This window comes from Jaculus jaculus, chromosome X, assembly GCF_020740685.1.
Source record: "Jaculus jaculus isolate mJacJac1 chromosome X, mJacJac1.mat.Y.cur, whole genome shotgun sequence".
NCBI lineage: Eukaryota > Metazoa > Chordata > Mammalia > Rodentia > Dipodidae > Jaculus > Jaculus jaculus.
The window spans coordinates 54,278,040-54,297,433 of record NC_059125.1 but is presented as its reverse complement, the minus strand read 5'-3'; the positions used below and the strand labels follow the sequence as shown (position 1 = coordinate 54,297,433).

At 41.4% G+C, this 19,394-nt stretch overlaps 1 protein-coding gene across 1 annotated transcript in view; it reads right to left on the bottom strand.

Annotated features, from left to right (window-relative positions):
• The window catches only part of Pfkfb1 (6-phosphofructo-2-kinase/fructose-2,6-biphosphatase 1), a 79,972-nt gene that overhangs the window by 22,541 nt on the left and 38,037 nt on the right, over window positions 1–19,394 (bottom strand). The window contains exons 2-6 of the mRNA XM_004670042.2: window positions 11,562–11,687; window positions 9,475–9,568; window positions 8,567–8,633; window positions 7,360–7,434; window positions 1,243–1,299 (exon numbers count right to left, since the gene is read on the bottom strand). Of these exons, the coding sequence (XP_004670099.2) occupies window positions 1,243–1,299; window positions 7,360–7,434; window positions 8,567–8,633; window positions 9,475–9,568; window positions 11,562–11,687 (419 nt within the window). The remainder of the gene's footprint in view (window positions 1–1,242; window positions 1,300–7,359; window positions 7,435–8,566; window positions 8,634–9,474; window positions 9,569–11,561; window positions 11,688–19,394) is intronic.

Sequence of the window (19,394 nt, the reverse complement as noted above, 5' to 3'; positions counted from 1 at the left end):
TTAGGATATTATTACCTCCAATTGGGAGGCCTTCTATAAAATATCCTCAATCATTCATTGTTAAGTCTATATACTTGTCAGTGTTCCTCACTAGAATGTGAACTCAATATAATGACACTCATGAAGTATTTCTATGTCTTTTGTGTCCACAATATTCCAAACTAGGGATATAGTCAATTTCTCAATAAATGGATGTTGAGTGGATGAAGAGTAAAAAGAAGAGCTAGATATGTTCTATGTCCCAAGAAATAAAAGTAGTGTCAATGAGTAGAAGTTATAAGGAGGTAAATTTCAGTTTGATTAAGCTACATTTTTTTAAAAAGATAATGAGTTTATTTTGTCATTGTAGGTATGAACATAGAATATAGACATATATTTAGCTGAGTTTTAATTATCTGATGGATGGTTGGATTAGATAACCTTTAAGGTTTCTTCTGTTCCAGAGCACCATTAATTTGATGGACCAGTAGATAACAAGTTATGGATGACCTTACTCTAGACTGTGGTAGTTTAGATGTAAAATTCCCCACAGGTTCATGTGTTTTGAGTGCTTGGTCCCCATCTGTTGGCACTTTGGAGGGGCTGTGAAGACTTTAGGTTACAGGAGGTATGGGGGTGGGCTTTGGGGTGATGTAGTCCAGCTCTGAGCTTAGTACTTCAATTGCTTCCTTCCAGTTGATGTGGAAATATGACCCAGGCTTACTGCTCAGGCCTGTCATTCTTTTCTCACCATGATGAAGATTTCGCTGTAATGTGAAATAATCCCTTTCTTCCTAGAAGCTGCTTCTGGTCAGGGGGTTTGTCCTAGTGACAAGTAGGTAACTTCAACATAGATCATGCAGTTAGGATCTAAGAACAACAATGATTCTGACAAAGAACATAGGTTTTTGAGAAAGATAGCCAAGAATGAGGTACAGTCCCACTTTTATCTCTTTTTAGCTGTATCAGTCTTTAAAAACTCACCTCTGTTTCCTCTCTCCAACATGGAAAGAATCCCTAACATGTAGGTTTGTTGCAGAAAGAAATCAGTAATAGTCAAGTTCAGGGCTTGGTGTTTACTAAAGGCTTTATATATGTTAGCTTCATCCAATTTCATAGAAATACTGTGGATGATGATGGTTAGGGAATGCTTCATATGCAATTGGGAGGAGAATATCAGGAAGGGACACTCTGTAAGCTTACAGAGGTCTTTTAGGCATGATTCCAGCCAAAGGCAGAATAGGAAAAAGAGTTATTCCTTACTTTGATGTTTTCTGCAATGATGTCGGGGTCATTACAAATGGACTCAATGAAGAAGACCTATAAGAAAAACACAGAGAGATTTCCAGCAGGAAATATTATAGGTATTAGGACCCAGATGTAGGTTTAGTCCTTGTCAATGTCTCTGAGTCATCCCTAGGGACATTTGTGAAAACGGATTTTCATACAGTGGTGCTTTCAGAAATCTGAGTTTCATGAGGCAGTCTCATTCTAAGTTAAATGTGTCCAGATAGCTTCTATGCATTTTTGCTGGGTTTTACTTCTAATGTGCATTTTTCATAGTGGTTCTCATGCTCCTTCCTCACATCCACCCCACCGTATCTAGGAGCAGCGCGTCAGCAATTATCTTGCACTACCTACTGATTCTGACTATATCCTAGAAAGCAAGACAACCAAATTAAGACATTGAGCCTCAGAAATACAAACACCACATGTTCTCTATCATATGGTGGATACTAACTTTGAATTTTGGGATTTTTATTTAAGTTGGTGTGTCTGCTATACAGGCTAGAAAGTTAGAAAAGGTTCAGAAGTGTGTGGGGGTGGGGTAGTAAAGGAGGGAAAACTCAAAGGGAAGGAATAGTAGATATGTAAGTAGTGGGACAGAATACTGAAGGTAGAAAGGTCTATGTGGGACTGGGGAGGGGTTGGAAAGATGGGGGAATGTTAACCAAAACCCAAAGGTGTTATGAATAAGCCACGGGAAACCTATTTCCTTGTTAGCTAACCAAAAAATAATTTTTAAAAAAGAGACTTTAGAGACTGGGGAGATGGCTTATTGGCTAAAGTGTTTGCCTGCAAAGCCAAAGGACCCAGGTCCAATTTCACAGTACCCACACAAGTCAGATGCACAGGTGGCACATGCATCCGGAGTTTGTTCACAGTGCCTAAAGGACCTGGCGTGCCATTCTCTCTGTCTCTTTTGTCCACCTCTCTCTCCTTCTCTCTCCCCACCTCTCTCAAATAAATTAAATTAAATTAATATTTTTTAAATTTTTTTGTTTATTTATTTATTTGAGAGTGATAGAGAGAGAAAGGGGGAGAAAGAGAGAGAGCATGGGCATGCCAGGGCCTCCAGCCACTGCAAATAAACTCCAGATGCATGTGCCACCTTGTGCATCTGGCTAACGTGGGTCCTGGGCAATTGAGCCTCAAACTGGGGTCTTTAGGCTTCACAGGCAAGCATTTAACTACTAAGCCATCTCTCCAGCCCTAAATTAATATTTTTTTAAAAGAGAGAGAGTTTGGGCTGGAGAGATTTCTTAGCAGTTAAGGCTCTTGCCTGCAAAGCCAAAGGACCCAGGTTCAAGTCCCAGGACCTACATAAGCCAGATGTGCAAGGTGGTGTGCACATCTGGAGTTGGTTTGCAGTGGCTAGAGGCCCTAGTATGCCCATCCTCCCCCCCCCTCATCTATCTCTCTCTTTGTTCCTTTCTTTCTCTCAAATAAATAAATAAAATAAAAATTAAGAGAGTTTGGGGAGACATACCCTGCAGGTGTGAAGAAGGCTGAATCTAGAAGCCATAGGTTGTTACAGCAAAATCCAAATGCCAGGGTTGAGATATCCCCAAGTGAGTTTTTGGGCAAAAATGCCCATGAGGCCAATATAGGCCATTGCCAATGCTCTTGGTTGCCCACCAGAACTAGATGGTAAGATCCTATTGCTTAAGATACCAGATGCTTTGGTTGCAGGACACTGAGAAATTAAGCTGGAGCTGAGTATGAAGTTCCTTCCTACTGACTAGCTGTCATAGTGCTGGAAAGTGTGTTGTAAACTGTTTCAGGAGAAAGGTCATCAAAAGCCTTAATCATTAGTGGACCATGTGAGCTATATGACAGGCCAGCAAGGAAAGATGTGCCCACCAGTTCAATATTGGCATGATTTATAGGGGTAACCACCTGCTCTCTGATAGGATTTGAACCTGCTCTATGGGAGAGAATTCATGTGTTGTATTGAAAATCTAGTCAGAAACCTATGGCTGGGAATGCCATAGGCCCTAGGAGCTACTGCTGTTTGGATAAATTGATATGTTGTTTCCACCAAATTGCTGTATAAATATTTATGTTTATGCCCATAAATTAGTGCTGTTGTTTTGTTCAGAGTAGCTTCCTTTTGCTGATTGTGGTGACTAGTGGAGAAACTCAAAACTTGTCAAATTGCTGAAAAGTGGGATTGGAGAGAGATGGCTCAATGGTTAAAGAAGCTTTCTTGCAGAGGCTGATGGCCTGGGTTCAATTCCCCAGTACCCACATAAAGCCAGATGCACAAAGTGGTGCATGCATTTAAAGTTTGTAGTGGCAGGAGTCCCTGGCATGCCCACACTTTCTCTTTCTTTTGGGCTGTCTTTCTGTCTGTCTGTTTTTCTCTCAATAAATAAAATGTATTTAAAGTGTTGAAAATGACAGTTGAGTGGTCAGCAGTAAAAGATATTTTTATCCACCTGCCAAAGCTCAGGAAGCATTGCAAAAGAGGTAAGAGAAAGGATGGGGAAGGGTGCTTTGGAACACTCTCTCCCAAACACAAAGTGGACATGACATTTATGACCTTATGGTGGCTTTCATTAGCTAAAAATAGATCCACCATTTGACCCAGGCATACCACTCTTGGGCATATACCCTAAAGACACTAAGCTTCACTTTAGAGATACTTGCTCAGGATATTTGTTACTGCTCTATTCACAAAAGTTAGGACAGGGAATCAGACCAGATTCCCACCAACTGATGAGCAGACAATTAAGATGTGGTACATATACTCAATAGAATTCTACTCAGCAGTAAGGAAAAATGAAATTATAAAATTTGCATAAAATTGGATGAACCTGGAAAAATTATACTAAACGAGGTCACACAGGCTTCAAAACACAAATGCCACATGCTCTCTCTCATATGCAAATCCTAACATGGAATAGTGTGAATATTTAAAGTTGTAGTAAGCATCAGTAGGTAAGGACGCTAGAATAAGGCTTGGAGAGGGGAGAAGCAGGAAGGGATCAGAGGAAGGGATGGTAGATAGGCAAGTAGCGGGACAGAATACCATGGGTGGAAGGGTCTGTGGGACAGGATTAAGGAAGTAGGGAGGAGATACACAAAACTAATGATGGCATGAATCAGTAGCATAGAAACCCACCTCTTTTGGCAATTTAAAATACATAACCTTCCATAGTAGATATTAATTTTTTTTAACTTTTATTTATTTGAGAGCGACAGACACAGAGAGAAAGACATAGAGGGAGAGAGAGAGAATGGGCACGCCAGAGCTTCCAGCCTCTGCAAACGAACTCCAGATGCGTGTGCCCCCTTGTGCATCTGGCTAACGTGGGACTTGGGGAACTGAGCCTCGAACCGGGGTCCTTAGGCTTCACAGGCAAGCGCTTAACCGCTAAGCCATCTCTCCAGCCCATAGATATTAAAATTTTTAATAGGAAAAAAATAAAATAAAATACATAACCTTCTAAAAGGGGGGGGTAATTTGGGCAGAAGCACCCCACAGGAATGGAGAAACTTTACAAAAACCATAGGCTGTTACTGATAAATCCCAGTGCCAGAATTGGGCTACTCTCCATAGTGAGCTGTTGGTCAGTGAGGTCCATGAAGTTCCCAAAATAATGCAGAAACCATTGTCAAAGCAGTTGGTTACTCATTAGAACAAAACGGTAAAATGATACTGTGGAAGACAGCATAGGTTGTGGCTGCAGGACATTGAATGATCATGCTGTAGTTGAAATGGAAGTCATCTCCCTGCCAGCCAGCTTGCATAGAGCTGGAAAGAGCTACACAAGTAGCTGGGGGATAAAATTCACCAACAGCCTTAACAAGCAGAGGATCCTACAGCTATAAAAGCAACCAGATCTGGTTAAGATGGTGGCGTAGGTACCACGCCAAAGCAGCCTGGGGGGGAAAAAGACCAAAAAACCTCAGCAAAATACACACTTTTACTAAAAAGTGAGGTGTATAGGAAACTGAAGCAGCAGCGGAGAAGTAGGAGAGATCCAGAGCATCCAGAGCCCGCACAGGCCGCAAAAGCAGCCCCGGCATCTCTGCCAACCGCGGCGGCAGCGGGGCACACCAGAAAAAGCCGCCAGGCTCGGCTCCAGCCGCAGGAAAAGCCAGGTGCGGGAGCTTCCCCTCACACCGTGCTCTCCGCAACTCAGGAAACGTGAAGGGAAATAGGCAGCGAGCAGCGGAGGAGCAGACCGCGAGGTAGAAGAACACGTGGAGCAGCGAGAGAACCAGAGCAGCCGCGGTTCCCTCCCCTCCCCCACCGCCTGAGCCCAGCTCCAGCGAACAGAGCAGCGTCCCGGGACCGGCCACGCCAACCTGAGCCAACAGCGGGACCCAAGCAGGAGCAGAGTTCGGCAGCAACATCAGCAGCTCTGGAACCGGTACCAGCAGCCCCAGCAGCAGCAGACCCAGGAGCGTCAGCAGTGGCAGACCCAGGAGCGGCAACAACAGCAGACCCAGAAGCAGCAGCAGTTCCAGCAGCGGGGGTGCTGATCTGCAGGGCCACAGTTGCCAGGCTTGGTTTGCCCCGTAGGAAAAGCCAGTGCCCAACTCCAGAGATCAGAACATCAGCCCGCCGACCCAGGCAGCAACTTGACTGAGACCAAACTCATCCAAGGTAACTGGGTTTGCACCAGGGAAGGGTCTCACTTGGTCACAAGCTGACTGAGGTCCCTCAACAGACCAGAAATCTTAACCTCTGTTGATAGAGGATCTGGTTGTTATAATAACTACTCTGGCATACATACTTGGGGTTGTTTTTGACTGAATGGGTACAGTGTTTAGTTAACTTTTAGAATCTACTGGTGTTTTATTCCACTCAGCCTGCTTGAATACTCCCATAGCAGGGAAACTCAACCCCTAGGAGCACCTTTTTAGATACTCTCAGAGTCTTAAGAGCCACATCTAACACCTTAAGCTCCTACCCTGAAAATATATAACATCAAATCAATTGAGACAGCTAAGAATACCCAGCTAGCTAGAAAATCCAAGCATTAACATAATCCAAGATGCAAAAATATATACATTATAACACAAGAAACACTAAAAAGCAAGACAACATAAATCCACCTAAAAGTATTAATGCATCAGAAATGACCTCCAGTGAGAACGAGTTAGAGGAAATGCCTGAAAAAGATTTCAAAAGAATGATTGTAAAAGCAACCAGCCAGGCAAGATGTACTCATCAATGCAATAGTGGCACATAGGTTATGGGGGTAATCAATTGTTCTGTGATTGGGTATGAGGCCTTCTCGGTGGGTACTAAGTACCGGTACTGAGAACCAAGTCAGAATCCTGTGTGTTGGAAGGTCAGAGACACTAAAGGGATGTTTCCACCAGCGAAAAGGAGAACTTATGCCTATTAAAAACTTTTCTAAATGTCTATGTTTGTCTTTTGGTACATGCTGCTCTTACCCTTGGTTAGAGATTGTACAGATGGCCTCAAATACCAGGGAGACTCAAGACCTATCAGAATGACAAGAAAAGACAGCCAGCTGCTTAGTGTGAGACAAGCCATCTCTATCACATCTGTCAGGGCCCAGGAAATAACACAGAGGAAGTGGCGGATTAAATATGAGTGCTGCTCTCACTGCTAGCCTGAGAATCTTCTCTACGGAGATGCCAGTAAACACTGTAGAATCTCAAAACTCATCAAAGCAGAAAATTGGAGATGTTGAGAGCTCAACATCAAAGGAGACTTATAACACCCCCTCCAAGGCTCAGGGAATATTGTGGGTAGAAAGAATGAAAGAGTCACAGTGTGAGCAGGTTCACTCTGAGTCATTGTTTCTTCGCCCCAGGGTGCATTTATGACCCCACAGTGAATACTGATAACCCAACTGAGTAGGGCCCTCAGTGGAATGGATGCAAGGGAGGGAGATATAAGAGTATAACCTGATGGGAATATGACTGATTTGTAACATGCTCCTATATTAAAGGTATTGATAAAAATGAAATTAAAAACATGCACACATACACACACACAAATATGTTGAGCCTATGTTGTCCAGTTTGGCTGCTCTAAGTACCCTAGTTTGTACCTCTTTGGATTTTTGTTAGACAAGTAGGCTCTAAACAAGAATGGAGGTGCTACTCTACCTTGTAACCATGTTCTTTAGCAAACTGCATAATCAGTGATCGTCGTTCTCTGGTAGTGTTGGTGGCATCAAAAACCTAGAGACAGGTAATAAGATTGGCTTACTCTCAGTTTATGTTGATAGAATACCACCCTTTGTTTTCCCTTATGCTGGTGGAGGGCTTTCAGAAGAAGATAAAACTTAAAGTGAGTCTTAACAATAAAAAAAGGGTTTATAATTGGTTTATGTTCATTTCAAAAGAACTCATTGAACTTTTCCTGGGTGCTCAGACATGTACTATGTCCTGAGTGTAATGAGGCATGAGAGAAATTGGGTTTTATTAGGGTCATTTACAGGTGAAGTAGCTGAGGCCTAGAAGGACATGCTTGACAAAAGCCATGAAGGAGTTGTAAAACTGGTTCTCTAGAAGAAGTTTCTTCCTAATCATCATAGACATCCTCAAGAACGAGTCCATATCCTCAGCACCTTAGCTGGGTCCATTTGCAAATCTGAGGATCTCTTCCCCTTTCAGAATCTGCACCTAAGGATCTAAGTGATTAAACTGCCTCAGTATTTCAGTGAGTCCCTCTAACTCAAAAACTGTTTGTACTGAAGTCTTAAATTCCAGTACAGGGCTGGAGAGATGGCTTAGCGGTTAAGTGCTTGCCTGTGAAGCCTAAGGACTCCGGTTCAAGGCTCGGTTCCCCAGATCCCACATTAGCCAGATGCACAAGGGGGAGCACGCATCTGGAGTTCGTTTGCAGTGTCTGGATGCTCTGGTGCGCCCATTCTCTCTCTCCCCCTCTATCTGTCTTTCTCTCTGTGTCTGTCACTCTCAAATAAATAAATAAATGATGGACAAAAAAATATTTTTTAAAAAATTCCAATACAGTGCTGCTGATCCTCAGGGGAGCTCTGTTTTCTTTACTTGAGAGCACAGTGCGTAAGAATGTGGAGTTTTTGATTATACAGTCTGGATTCCAGTTCTGGCTCTGCCACATACATGTTCTGTCACCCTGGGAAGTTATTTAATTTTTCTACAAATCATGTTTTAGACTCTCAAACAGAGCATAATAACAAAACTTATCTTATAGGGAAATATGAAAATAAATGATTAATATAAGCAAAATACTTAGAATAATATATGACTTAAGTAAATGCTTAGTAAATATTAGCTATTCTCTATCCCAATAAATACTCAAGGGGGGGGGGAATGAAAATTTCTTCACCGCAACACGACCTTCCTCATGGCTCAGGTAATTATGGACATCATTCAGGGCTGCCAGGGCACACTGCCTGAAAAACAAAGAGAACAAAACAGACAGTCCCAATTCCCAGAGTGAGTTCCCCTCTCTTTTCCTGTATACCATCTCTCATATAACTACATGAAATTATTCATCTGTTGAACATCTATACAGGATGTCCTGTGTTCTAAACATCATGCCAAGTATAGAGAGGTCACACAGTTTGAACTGACTCTAAAGGTACATGTTAGGGACAGGTAGGAAACAAAATGTCCAGGAAAAGCTGAACAATGACAGCTGCCCTAGTTTTAAGGGCTACATCCCCGCACTAATGGAGCTTAAGCTGAACTGGTTTATGATCACAGGTAAAGTCTAGGTACATGGTCGTTAAAATTAAAGGAATTCCTGTCATGGGCAACATTGTGAGTGTAGGCATAACAGTGATAATCTACTTGTACTTTCAGTAAGAATCTGTAGTGGCTATTGTTTTCTGGGTTCTATGATGAGGACATGGATAAGTAATTGAGGGCTAGGTTCCATCTAGAAGTACTTAGGAGTCACATAAAAGAAAGAAACTGAGGTTGAAGTAATGGGAGAGCAGAGACTAAAGTGGGCCAAATGTTTAAAACTCATCTCACATGCAAGGCTAAGAAATTGGTATTTTATCCTATCATAAGTAGGAGACTGTAAAAGGTTCTGTGCAGGGAAGGCATTGTTATGACCAGAAGACAGCTTTGGGCAGGAAAAAAAAAAAAGGCTATACCAATCACCCTTTGAGATTCTAGAGGGCCTTTTCTCTGGCCCAAGTTACTTTGTCTTGCTCCCCCAATATCTATAGAAAGGCCTTCCTGAGCCAAAGGGCAGCATAAATTCTTAAAATTTTGAGTACTTACTTCCTGATGAGCAGGGCCTCCGTGTTGTCCGGGAGAAAGAATTCATAGTTCTTATAGCTCACTGCCTCTCGTCGGTACTGGCCTAAATTAAACACTGAAGGCAGAGAGCCCTAGTGAAGACTGAGAAGATCTCAGCAGCCAAAAACTGCCCTTGTTAGGAGGAACCTCAGAGATAGAAGGTATAGTTCATAACTAGAAAATACACTTTCAAACCTTCAAATTGTACATATCTTACATCAGACCTGCAAGGTGGAGATTCCCGTTTTCCCTTTACAATGAGGAAAGTGAAGTTCAGGAATAGGAAATAGCTTTTAACGTTTCAACATTAATACCTGAGGATCTGTGATTCACCAGGTCAATATAGTTTCAAATGATTTCATTTTATCATGAAGTCCAACCCTTTAAGTGTCCTACTCAATTGGAAAGATGAAGAAGTGAGATCTAGGGCATAAAAACAGTTACTTAGGGTCAAATCATTACTGAGCTGATAGCAGACTGGGCCTCCTGACTTCTAGTCCCATGCTCTTTTACTGTTCTGTATCATCAAGGAGAATCTTTTGGATGTCTACTCTCTTAAGTTGGTTATGAGTTCTGGGTCACAGAGAATAACTAGATCTTTGTGGTGGGGCCTTCAAAGAGCTCATAACTTAGCAGAGTACAGTGAATAAGCTAAGAACCAGGAGAGTTTCCATATAGTTCATTAAATTGGGGGAAACAAGAAGATTTTTTTATTTTTTATTTTTGTTTTATTTTTATTTATTTATTTGAGAGTGACAGAGAGAGAGAGGGGGGGGGGCAGAGAGAAAGAGAGAGAGAATGGGTGCACCAGGGCCTCTAGCCACTGCAAATTTGAACTCTAGATGCGTGCACTCCCTTGTGCATCTGGCTAACGTGGGTCCTGGGGAATCAAGCCTCAAATCGGGGTCCTTAGGCTTCACAGGCAAGCCCTTAACTGCTAAGCCATCTCTTCAGACCGAGAAGAAGATTTTGATGCTACAGTGTATGCAAGTCAGTGGTAGAATGTATATTTATCATAAACAAGGCGCTGGCTTTAATTTCTAGTACAAAAATAGTAGAAAGAGAGAAGATTCGAAAATAATGATGAAAGGATGAATGATGGACGATGTAGATAAAGTGTTAGATGGAAAAGAGAAAGGAGAGGAAGATAATGGAGGAATGGAGAGTGTGGGATTCTTTCCTTTCCCTTCAGTATAGCCATCCATTTAATATTTCACAGTGAGTGTCAAGCTTGAGATCAAACACACCCTAGTTCTGGAACTTGTAGCCATGTCCCTTTAGGCAAGGTATTTCACCTTTTGACCTTCAATTCTTCAACTATGAAATGGTAAAAATGATAACCCTAAAAATAATTGGTATTAAGTTATATAAATGGTGATAAAAAATGTGATACTCAGGCTAGAGAGATGGCTTAGCAATTAAGGAATTTGCTTACGAAGCCAAAAGACCCAGGTCCAATTCCCCAGGACCCATGTAAGCCAGATGCACAAGGGGCACATGTGTCTGGAGTTCGTCTGCAGTGGCTGGAGGCCCTGGTGTGCCCATTTTCTCTCTGTCTCTCTTCTCTCTAGCTCTCTCTGCTTGCAAATAAATAAATAAATAAAATTATATATACACATATATATATTACTCAGAGGGTAGTTTTGAGGTCATGGAACTTTTTGAGAGCAGATATTTAGTCTGGTTTTTTTTTTTTTTTTTTGAGGTAGAGTCTCACTGTGTTGTACCAGGCTGCCTTTGAACTCACAATGATTCTACCTCTGTCTCCTGCATGCTGAGATTAAAGGTGTGTGCCATCACACCCAACTAAGATATTTATTTCTTAATGCTAGTTTTTCTATACATACCACCCAGTTTGGGATTGGGTATAGAATCAGTGTTCAAAAATGAATAAATTATAAGTATTGTAGCAATAGTATAGTGGAAGTATTAGTGGTAGAAGTAATTCTAATCATAATAGCAATAGTGATGAGGCATTTTTGGTATAGAAGAGTCTAGCCTCTTGCCTTACTTTTTTTCAGCTAGTGGCTTGTAGTGAAGCTATAGAACAAAGGGCTTCAGAAACATACCTTTAGTTGGTGTTCCTATCCAGTTGAGATAGCGTGTGAGCTTCGTGGAGATGTAGGTCTTGCCTCGAGCTGGTAAACCCACCATGATCACCATTGTGGGCGAATTGGTAAACTGGGGTATGGTTGCTGGAAGACAAACAGAGCTTCAAAAGATTATCCCCAAGACTCACTACTTTCCAAAGTGCTGAGAACAAGTGAAGATTGGGTGCTTAGTACTGAGATAACTATAATATCCTCTCTAAGGTTCAGGGAACATTGCAGAAAAGCAGGCACAAAGAATTTAAGAGGATGGGAGAAGCACTTTGAGACATTCTTTATAGACACAAAGAGACAGTTATGTTATGACCTCATAGTGGATGTCACTACCTCCACAAGATTGAGCTCATCAACATTTTTGATATGGATGATGGATGAGGGTCAGAAAAGTCATCAAAGTAGAAGAGGATCTAGTTGGAAAGGAGTCCTGTGAAGGGGGATAGGCAAGGCAGGGGACCAAAAAGGTATTGGGAGGGGATTATGACCAAATTACATTACCTTCATGTATAAAAATTATCAACAAAAAGCTTATTGCCAGATTTATATGATCTTCCGGCATCAGCCCAGAGATGTAGAATTGGAAACAATATCTTTCTACTATTACAAGAAAAAAAGCTTTAAAAACACGTTTAATGGGCTGGAGAGGTAGCTAAGTGGTTAAGGTGCTTGCCTGCAAAGCCAAAGGACCCAAGCTCTATTCCTCAGGACACAAGTAAGCCAGATGCACAAGGTAGCACATGTGTTGCATTTGTTTGAAGCAGCTGGAGGTCCTGGCATGCCCATTCTCTCCCTCTCTCTCTCTCCCTGCTTCTTTCTGTCTCGCTCTCCCTCCTTTGCTCTCTCTCAAATAAATAAATAAAAATAAATATTTTTAAAAATGTCTCATGTGCCAGGCGTGGTGGCGCACGCCTTTAATCCTAGCACTCCAGGAGACAGAGGTAGGTGGATCGCTGTGAGTTCAAGGCCACCCTGAGACTACAGAGTGAATTCCAGGTCAGCCGGGGCTACAGTGAGACCCTACCTCAAAACAAACAAACAAACAAACAAACAAACAAACAAACAAACAAACAAAAATGTCTCATGACTTTTCCAGAATGCATCAAGAAACTGAGGTTACAGTGCAGATAAAACTGAAAGCTGGAAAAAGCTGCACTGTATGCAGCCTTATGGGAGACAGAAGTCATAAGTGGTGAAAACAGTGGAAGCCTCAAGTCTGGCCAGATGGACAAAAAGACTGAACAAGTGCAATAGTGGTATGTCTGCTCTGGGGGAAACCAACTGCTCTCTAATTGGACTAAAGGCCCTCTCTATGGGAGGAAATACATGCCTGGTACTTAAAACCTAATCAAAAGCCCATGGCAGGGCTGGAGAGATGGCTTAGTGGTTAAGCACTTGCCTGTGAAGCCTAAGGACCCCAGTTCGAGGCTTGGTTCCCCAGGTCCCACGTTAGCCAGATGCACAAGGGGGAGCACACATCTGGAGTTTGTTTGCAGTGGCTGGAAGCCCTGGTGTGCCCATTCTCTCTCTCTTCCTCTATCTGTCTTTCTCTCTGTGTCTGTCGCTCTCAAATAAATAAATAAAAAATAGACAAAAAATTTTTTAAAAGCCTATGGCAGGGGAAGTCATGAGCCTTAGGGGTATAAAGCCTGTTCTTGTCTGGATAAATGCATATATTATTCTAACCAAATTGCCCTAAAAGCACTACACTTAATGTTCATACTCATATATTAATGCTACTCTCACTTCTGGTTAGTGAAGCTTCTCTTTTCAGGTGGCAATGACCACTGGGATGACCCAAAAAACAACATAGTGCTGAGAAGAAAGGACAGAGGAGTGTCCAGCACTGAAACATCTCACATCCTACAAGGCTCAGGGTCCGTTGTGGAAGAGGTGATGGAAAGAATCTAAGAGCCAAAGGAAGGGTACCACTCCCTACATACAACTGTCCACACAGAATTTGGCCTCGATATCCATGACCTTGCAGTGCCTATCAATACCTACACAAGACCCTCATAATAGGAGAAAAAGATGATGACAGCAAATTAAAAGAGAGACTAATGGAGAGAGGGAGGGGATATGACAGAGAGTAGAGTTATGAAGGGAAAGTGGGGGTGGGGAGGGAAATACCATGGTTTGTTGTCTGTAAGTATAGTTGTTGTTAATATATATATATATATATATATATATATATATATATATATATATATATATATATATCTTAAAGCTGGGCTGGAGAGATGCTCAAGCAGTTAAGGCGCTTGCCTACAAATCCAAAGGACCTAGGTTTGATTCTCCAGGTCCCACATAAGCCAGATGCACATGGTAGTGCATGCATCTGGAGCTCATTTGCAGTGGCTAGGGGCCCTGGCATTCCCATTCTCTCTCTCTCCCTCTCTCTCTCTCTCTCTCTCTTTCTCTCTCTCTCTCTCTCTCTTTGTCTCTCTCCCTCTCTCTGTCTCAAATAAAAAAAAAACTTAAAGTTTAAACTTAAAACTTGGAAAAACAGACATCCATAAGGGGGCAAGAAGACGCTAGGATTTTCTTACTATGGTGGTTTGAATTTGGTGTCCTCATAAATATGTGTTCTAAATTCTAGGTCCTCAGCTGATGGCAATTTGAGAATTGGAGCCTTGCTGGAAGAGGTATGGTGTTGGGGGCAGGCTTATAAGTGGTATAGCCAGCTTTCCCTTGCCAGTACTCAGCACACTCTCCTATTGCTGTTGCCCACCTTATGTTGTCAGGAAGTGATGTCCAGCCTCTGATTATACCTGTTTTGCCCTGCCACCAAGGAGCTTCCCCTCTAGTCTATAAGCCAAAATAAAATTTTTGCTCCCATCAGCTGCTTTTGGTCAGGTGCTTTGTACCAGCACTGAGAAGGAAACTGCAACACTTACTTGGTAAAGAAACTGCTGAACATATATAAACTTTACAAAAATTTAGCTAGGAGTTATTAATGAATTGCTAAATGCTGGTTGTGGGCCAGTGAGAGAATGTGAGCTAGTAGGAGCTGCACACATTGGCAATTTTATATCTTCTCCTCTAGATTTCCTATCAGGTACTGGCAGGGAAGAATGAGAAAAGTCCTGAGAAAGATATCCTATAATTCCGACTTGGGGCTAGGAACAGAACAATAGTCATGCTCAAAATCTGTCTATCTGCCCAGAACATTTTTTCTATGTCCTCTGTGGAAAAAGGGTCTTACTAATAGTTGTTTGGGGGAGGATAAAGGGTAACAAAAACTGTAGCTTGAGAGTGCTGATAGCAATTCATTGCAACTGGCAGTGATTTGGTCCAGACCAATCTACCCTGTCTGCTCAGGAACTCAGGCCAGACCAATCTTCTCTCTCTCTCTCTGTCTCTTTCTCTCTCTCTCTCTGAATTCTGGCAAGAATAATCCACCTTTCCTGAAGGGTAAAATTATTTAATCTGAAGAAGGGATGGAAACAGAAGTTCAAGAAACTAGTGAAAACTCATTAAGATGGGGAAGAAAAATGGAAAATCTATCCTATTTAAGAGAAGCGCAAAAATGTGCTAGCCCCACCATTATGTTCAGAAGAGGAGTAGGAACCCTTGTGAAAGTCACTTCACCAAAACTCAAAATAAGCCTATCTAAGACTAAGACTTAATAAGAATAATATCGAATGTCCTAGCTTCCTATGCCTCACTACCAGGCTAAAGGTCATCATTGAAAATAGTAGTGAATATATATCTGTAAGAGATACAAGGGATGTACTCTCTCCAGTGAGCAGCATAAAGGGAAAAGTCAAAACCAGACAAAAACATCTGAAGAAATAAAGCAATCATTAGGACCAGACTTGACTTAAGGTATCAGTGCTGAAATTATCAGACTGAAGATTTAAAATAGCTATGACTAACGTGAAAAAGGTTTTGCTTGAAAAGGTAATCATGTAAAATCAGAGAGCTGATTTTAGCACAGGAATGGAAACTGTAATAAAAATGAACTAACAATACAAAGGAAAACACAGAAAGAAAAGGAGTTTAAGAAACAGTATAAAGCATGCAAAACCATACAATAATTACAAGGAATGTAAAAACATGTACTTAGAATACACATAGGAAGAATGACAAATATATTTGAAGACACAATGGCCAAAATTTTCTAAAATTAGTGACTGACACAAAGCCATAGATATAAGAGGCTTGGAGAACTCTAATCACTGTGCATATCAAAAACTACATCCAGACACATAAAATTCAAATCACAGAAAATTAGGACCAAAAATAAAATCTTGAAACCAGTCAGGAAGGAGAATGTAGGTGGGAAACATCTTACCTACAGAGAAACAAGGAGAATTATACTAGAATTTTTGTCAGAAATCATATAATCAAAAAGACAATGGAATAAAACCTTTAAAGTTTAGAAAGGGTAAAAAGCCAATTCAGAACTCCAAATTCGGCAAAAATGTCTTTCAAAAATTAAAGGGAGAAGAATCTTCCTCTCTCCACTGAATGGGTACAGACAAGTCACCACTGGAGCTAGGAATGGGGCATAATTTTCAACATTCCTATTCTCCTTAGAAATCCTCCTCCTTTCACTACACATGTGCAGATAATCTACTAATGGGACTGGGACTAGAACATAAGTTCCACCATTGGGATTCCCTTCATGAATCCTTCCTCTACTGTATGGACATAGATGATCTTGCATTGCGGCTAGAACCAGCATGTAAGTTCCAGCACTTTGATTCCCTGTAGGAATCTTCTTACCTCAACCATGTGGGAACAGAGGAGCCACCATTAGGTTGGGGACTGGCACTTGGATTCACTTTAGGAATCCTCCCTCCAGTACAGGAGAACTGGCAATCTGCTGTTCAAGTTGGAATCCAAGTGTAACTTCAAACACAGCTGCAACAAAATTAAGACCATCTTACTGACCTCATCCACAAAGCAGTACCGAGTACCACCAAGATGGAATGCTAAGCACTACAAAGCAGAGCCAAGACCAGTGAACACAAGGAAACAGCAAGGACTATTCTGAATATACAGTTAACACGAGTGTGCCAGAAAGACCCGACCAATGCGCTATCTCAAGATGAGTAAGTCTCTATACAAAATGGGTAACACAAACACACACAAGAAAACTAGTATGTCTCCTCCCATAATACAGGACCCCCGTAAGAGTTACTTAGAGGGAATTCCAGACAAAGAGCTCAAAGAATGACTCTAAATATGTACAAGAACTCAAAAGAAGACATGGATAAATTCATATGAATGAAATTCTGAAAAATACTAAGAGAACATAAAAAAAAAAACAGCTAGATGAAATGAGGAAGTCTAACCAGGAATTAAAAATGGAACTCAAAGCTCAGCGTGGTGGCATACACCAGCACTGGAAGGCAGAGGAAGGAGGATCACTGCGAGTTCGAGGCCACCCTGAGACTCCATAGTGAATTCCAGGTCAGCCTGGGCTAGGGTGAGACCCTACCTCAAAAGAATAAAGGAACTCAATAAAGAGATAGAAAGAGCTGGAGAGATGGCTTAGCAGTTAAGTGCTTGCCTGTGAAGCCTAAGGACCCTGGTTCGAGGCTCGATTCCCCAGGACCCATGTTAGCCAGATGCACAAGGTGGTGCATGCATCCGGAATTTGTTTGCAGTGCCTGGAGGCCCTGGCATGGCCATTCTCTTGATTTCTCTCTATCTGCCTTTTTCTCTGTCTGTTGCTGTCAAATAAATAAATAAAAATAAAAACAAAAAAAATTAAAAAAGAAAAAATAAAGCGATAGAAATTCTGAAGAAAACAACAAACTGAAATAAAGATGGAAATGAAAAATATAATAAGGGCTGGGAAAATTGCTCAGTGGTTAAAGGTACTTGCTTACAAAGCTTGCTAGCCTGGGTTCAATTCCCAGTACCCACAAAAAGTCAGATGTGCAAAGTGGCACATACATGTGGAGTTTATTTGTAGTGGCAAGAAGTTCTGATGTGCCCATACCCTCTTTCACTCTCTCTTTCTCTGCTCATAGATAAATATACATTTTTAAAGAAAATATATTAAGTCAAACAAAAAGCTGCATGGAAAGTTTCACCAATAGAATGGATCAAGTAGGAAACAGAATATTAGGCCTTGAAGACAAGGGAGAAGAATTAGATCAATTAACCAAAACAAATGAGAAGTTCAGAGAAAATGGGTGGAACATGAGAAAAATATAGGATACCTTGAAAAGAACAAATGTTCAAAGAATGGGCAAAGATGAAGGAAAAAATTCAGGTCAATGGCATAGAAAACATTTTAATAAAATTATGGATGAAAATTTCCCTGATCTAGGAAAAGAGATGTCCACTCAGGTAGAAGTATAGACTCCAAATAGACAAGACAAGAATAGAAATTCCCCATGACAGATAGTAGTGAAAACACTAAAAAAACAACACAGAGTACAGAAAGCTGCAAGAGAAACATCTAGTCACACCAGGTCCATCAGAATAACAGTTGATTTCTCAGTGAAAACTAAAAGCAAGAAGAGCTTGGAAAAATGTATTCAAGTATAAAAAGACCATAGCTGCCAACCCAAAACACCTTACCCAGCTAAATTATCTCTTAAATAGAAAGAAAAACTTTGAATTATTTTAAAAAAGCAATTAAAGGGATTTATAAGAACTAAGACACCCCTACAGAGAATATAGGATGGATCTTAAGATCGTATTGTTAAAGACCCCACATGTTTCAGTTGCAGGACACAGAAAGCAAGCTAAAACTGAGCTGGAAGCCTCCTCCCTGCTGACAACCTGTCTTAGCACTGGGAAGGGATATGCAGGCTGCTTAGTGAGAAAAATTATCAACATTCTTCCCCAACAGTGGATCCGCCCTGTGCACTACCTAATTGAGAAGCCAGGCAAGCCTGGCTAGTAGCATGATTGTTACAGATGAAAACAACTTTTTTTTTTATTATTTATTTGAGAGCGACAGACACAGAGAGAAAGACAGATAGAGGGAGAGAGAGAGAATGGGCGCGCCAGGGCTTCCAGCCTGTGCAAACGAACTCCAGACGTCTGCACCCCCTTGTGCATCTGGCTAACGTGGGACCTGGGGAACCGAGCCTCGAACCGGGGTCCTTAGGCTTCACAGGCAAGTGCTTAACCGCTGAGCCATCTCTCCAGCCCACAACTTTCTTTTAATTGGATCTGAAGTCCACTCAGTAAGAGGGAATCCACAGCTGTTACTGAAAACCTAGTCAAAAGCCAATGGGTGAGTAGGTCACAGACCCTCAGAGAAGAAGCTACTGCTTGACTAAATGTATATGTTTTGCCCATAAAATTGTACCTTAAAATTTTATATTATGATGAACATATTATTGGGGATGGAATGGCCTAAGTGAGGTCAGGGGAAGAGATTGAGTAAAGGAAAGGTGGTGGTGGTGGTGGGGAATTAATATTTAAGATGTTATGAATAAGCCATATGGAAAGCTACTTTTTTGGATATTGGCACACCCAGAAACCATAGATTGTTAGTAGAAAAATTTTAGAGCCAGGGATGGGATACCTTCCAGTGACTTGTTGGCCAGAGAGGTCCCTGATGCCCCCTAAACATTATAGAACATTACCAAAGTGCTTGGTTTCCCACCAGAAATAGATGCTATGTACACATGATTGGGCTTCTGCGTGAGAATGAAAATACTTAGTAGCAGAGGCCAGTAAGGTAAAAAGGAGACATAAAGGGTAGAGAAAGGAAGGGAGGAGGGTACTTAATAGGTTGATATTGTATATATGTAATTACAATGATTGCAATGGGGAGTTAATATGATGGAGAATGGAATTTCAAATGGGAAAGTGTGGGGGTGG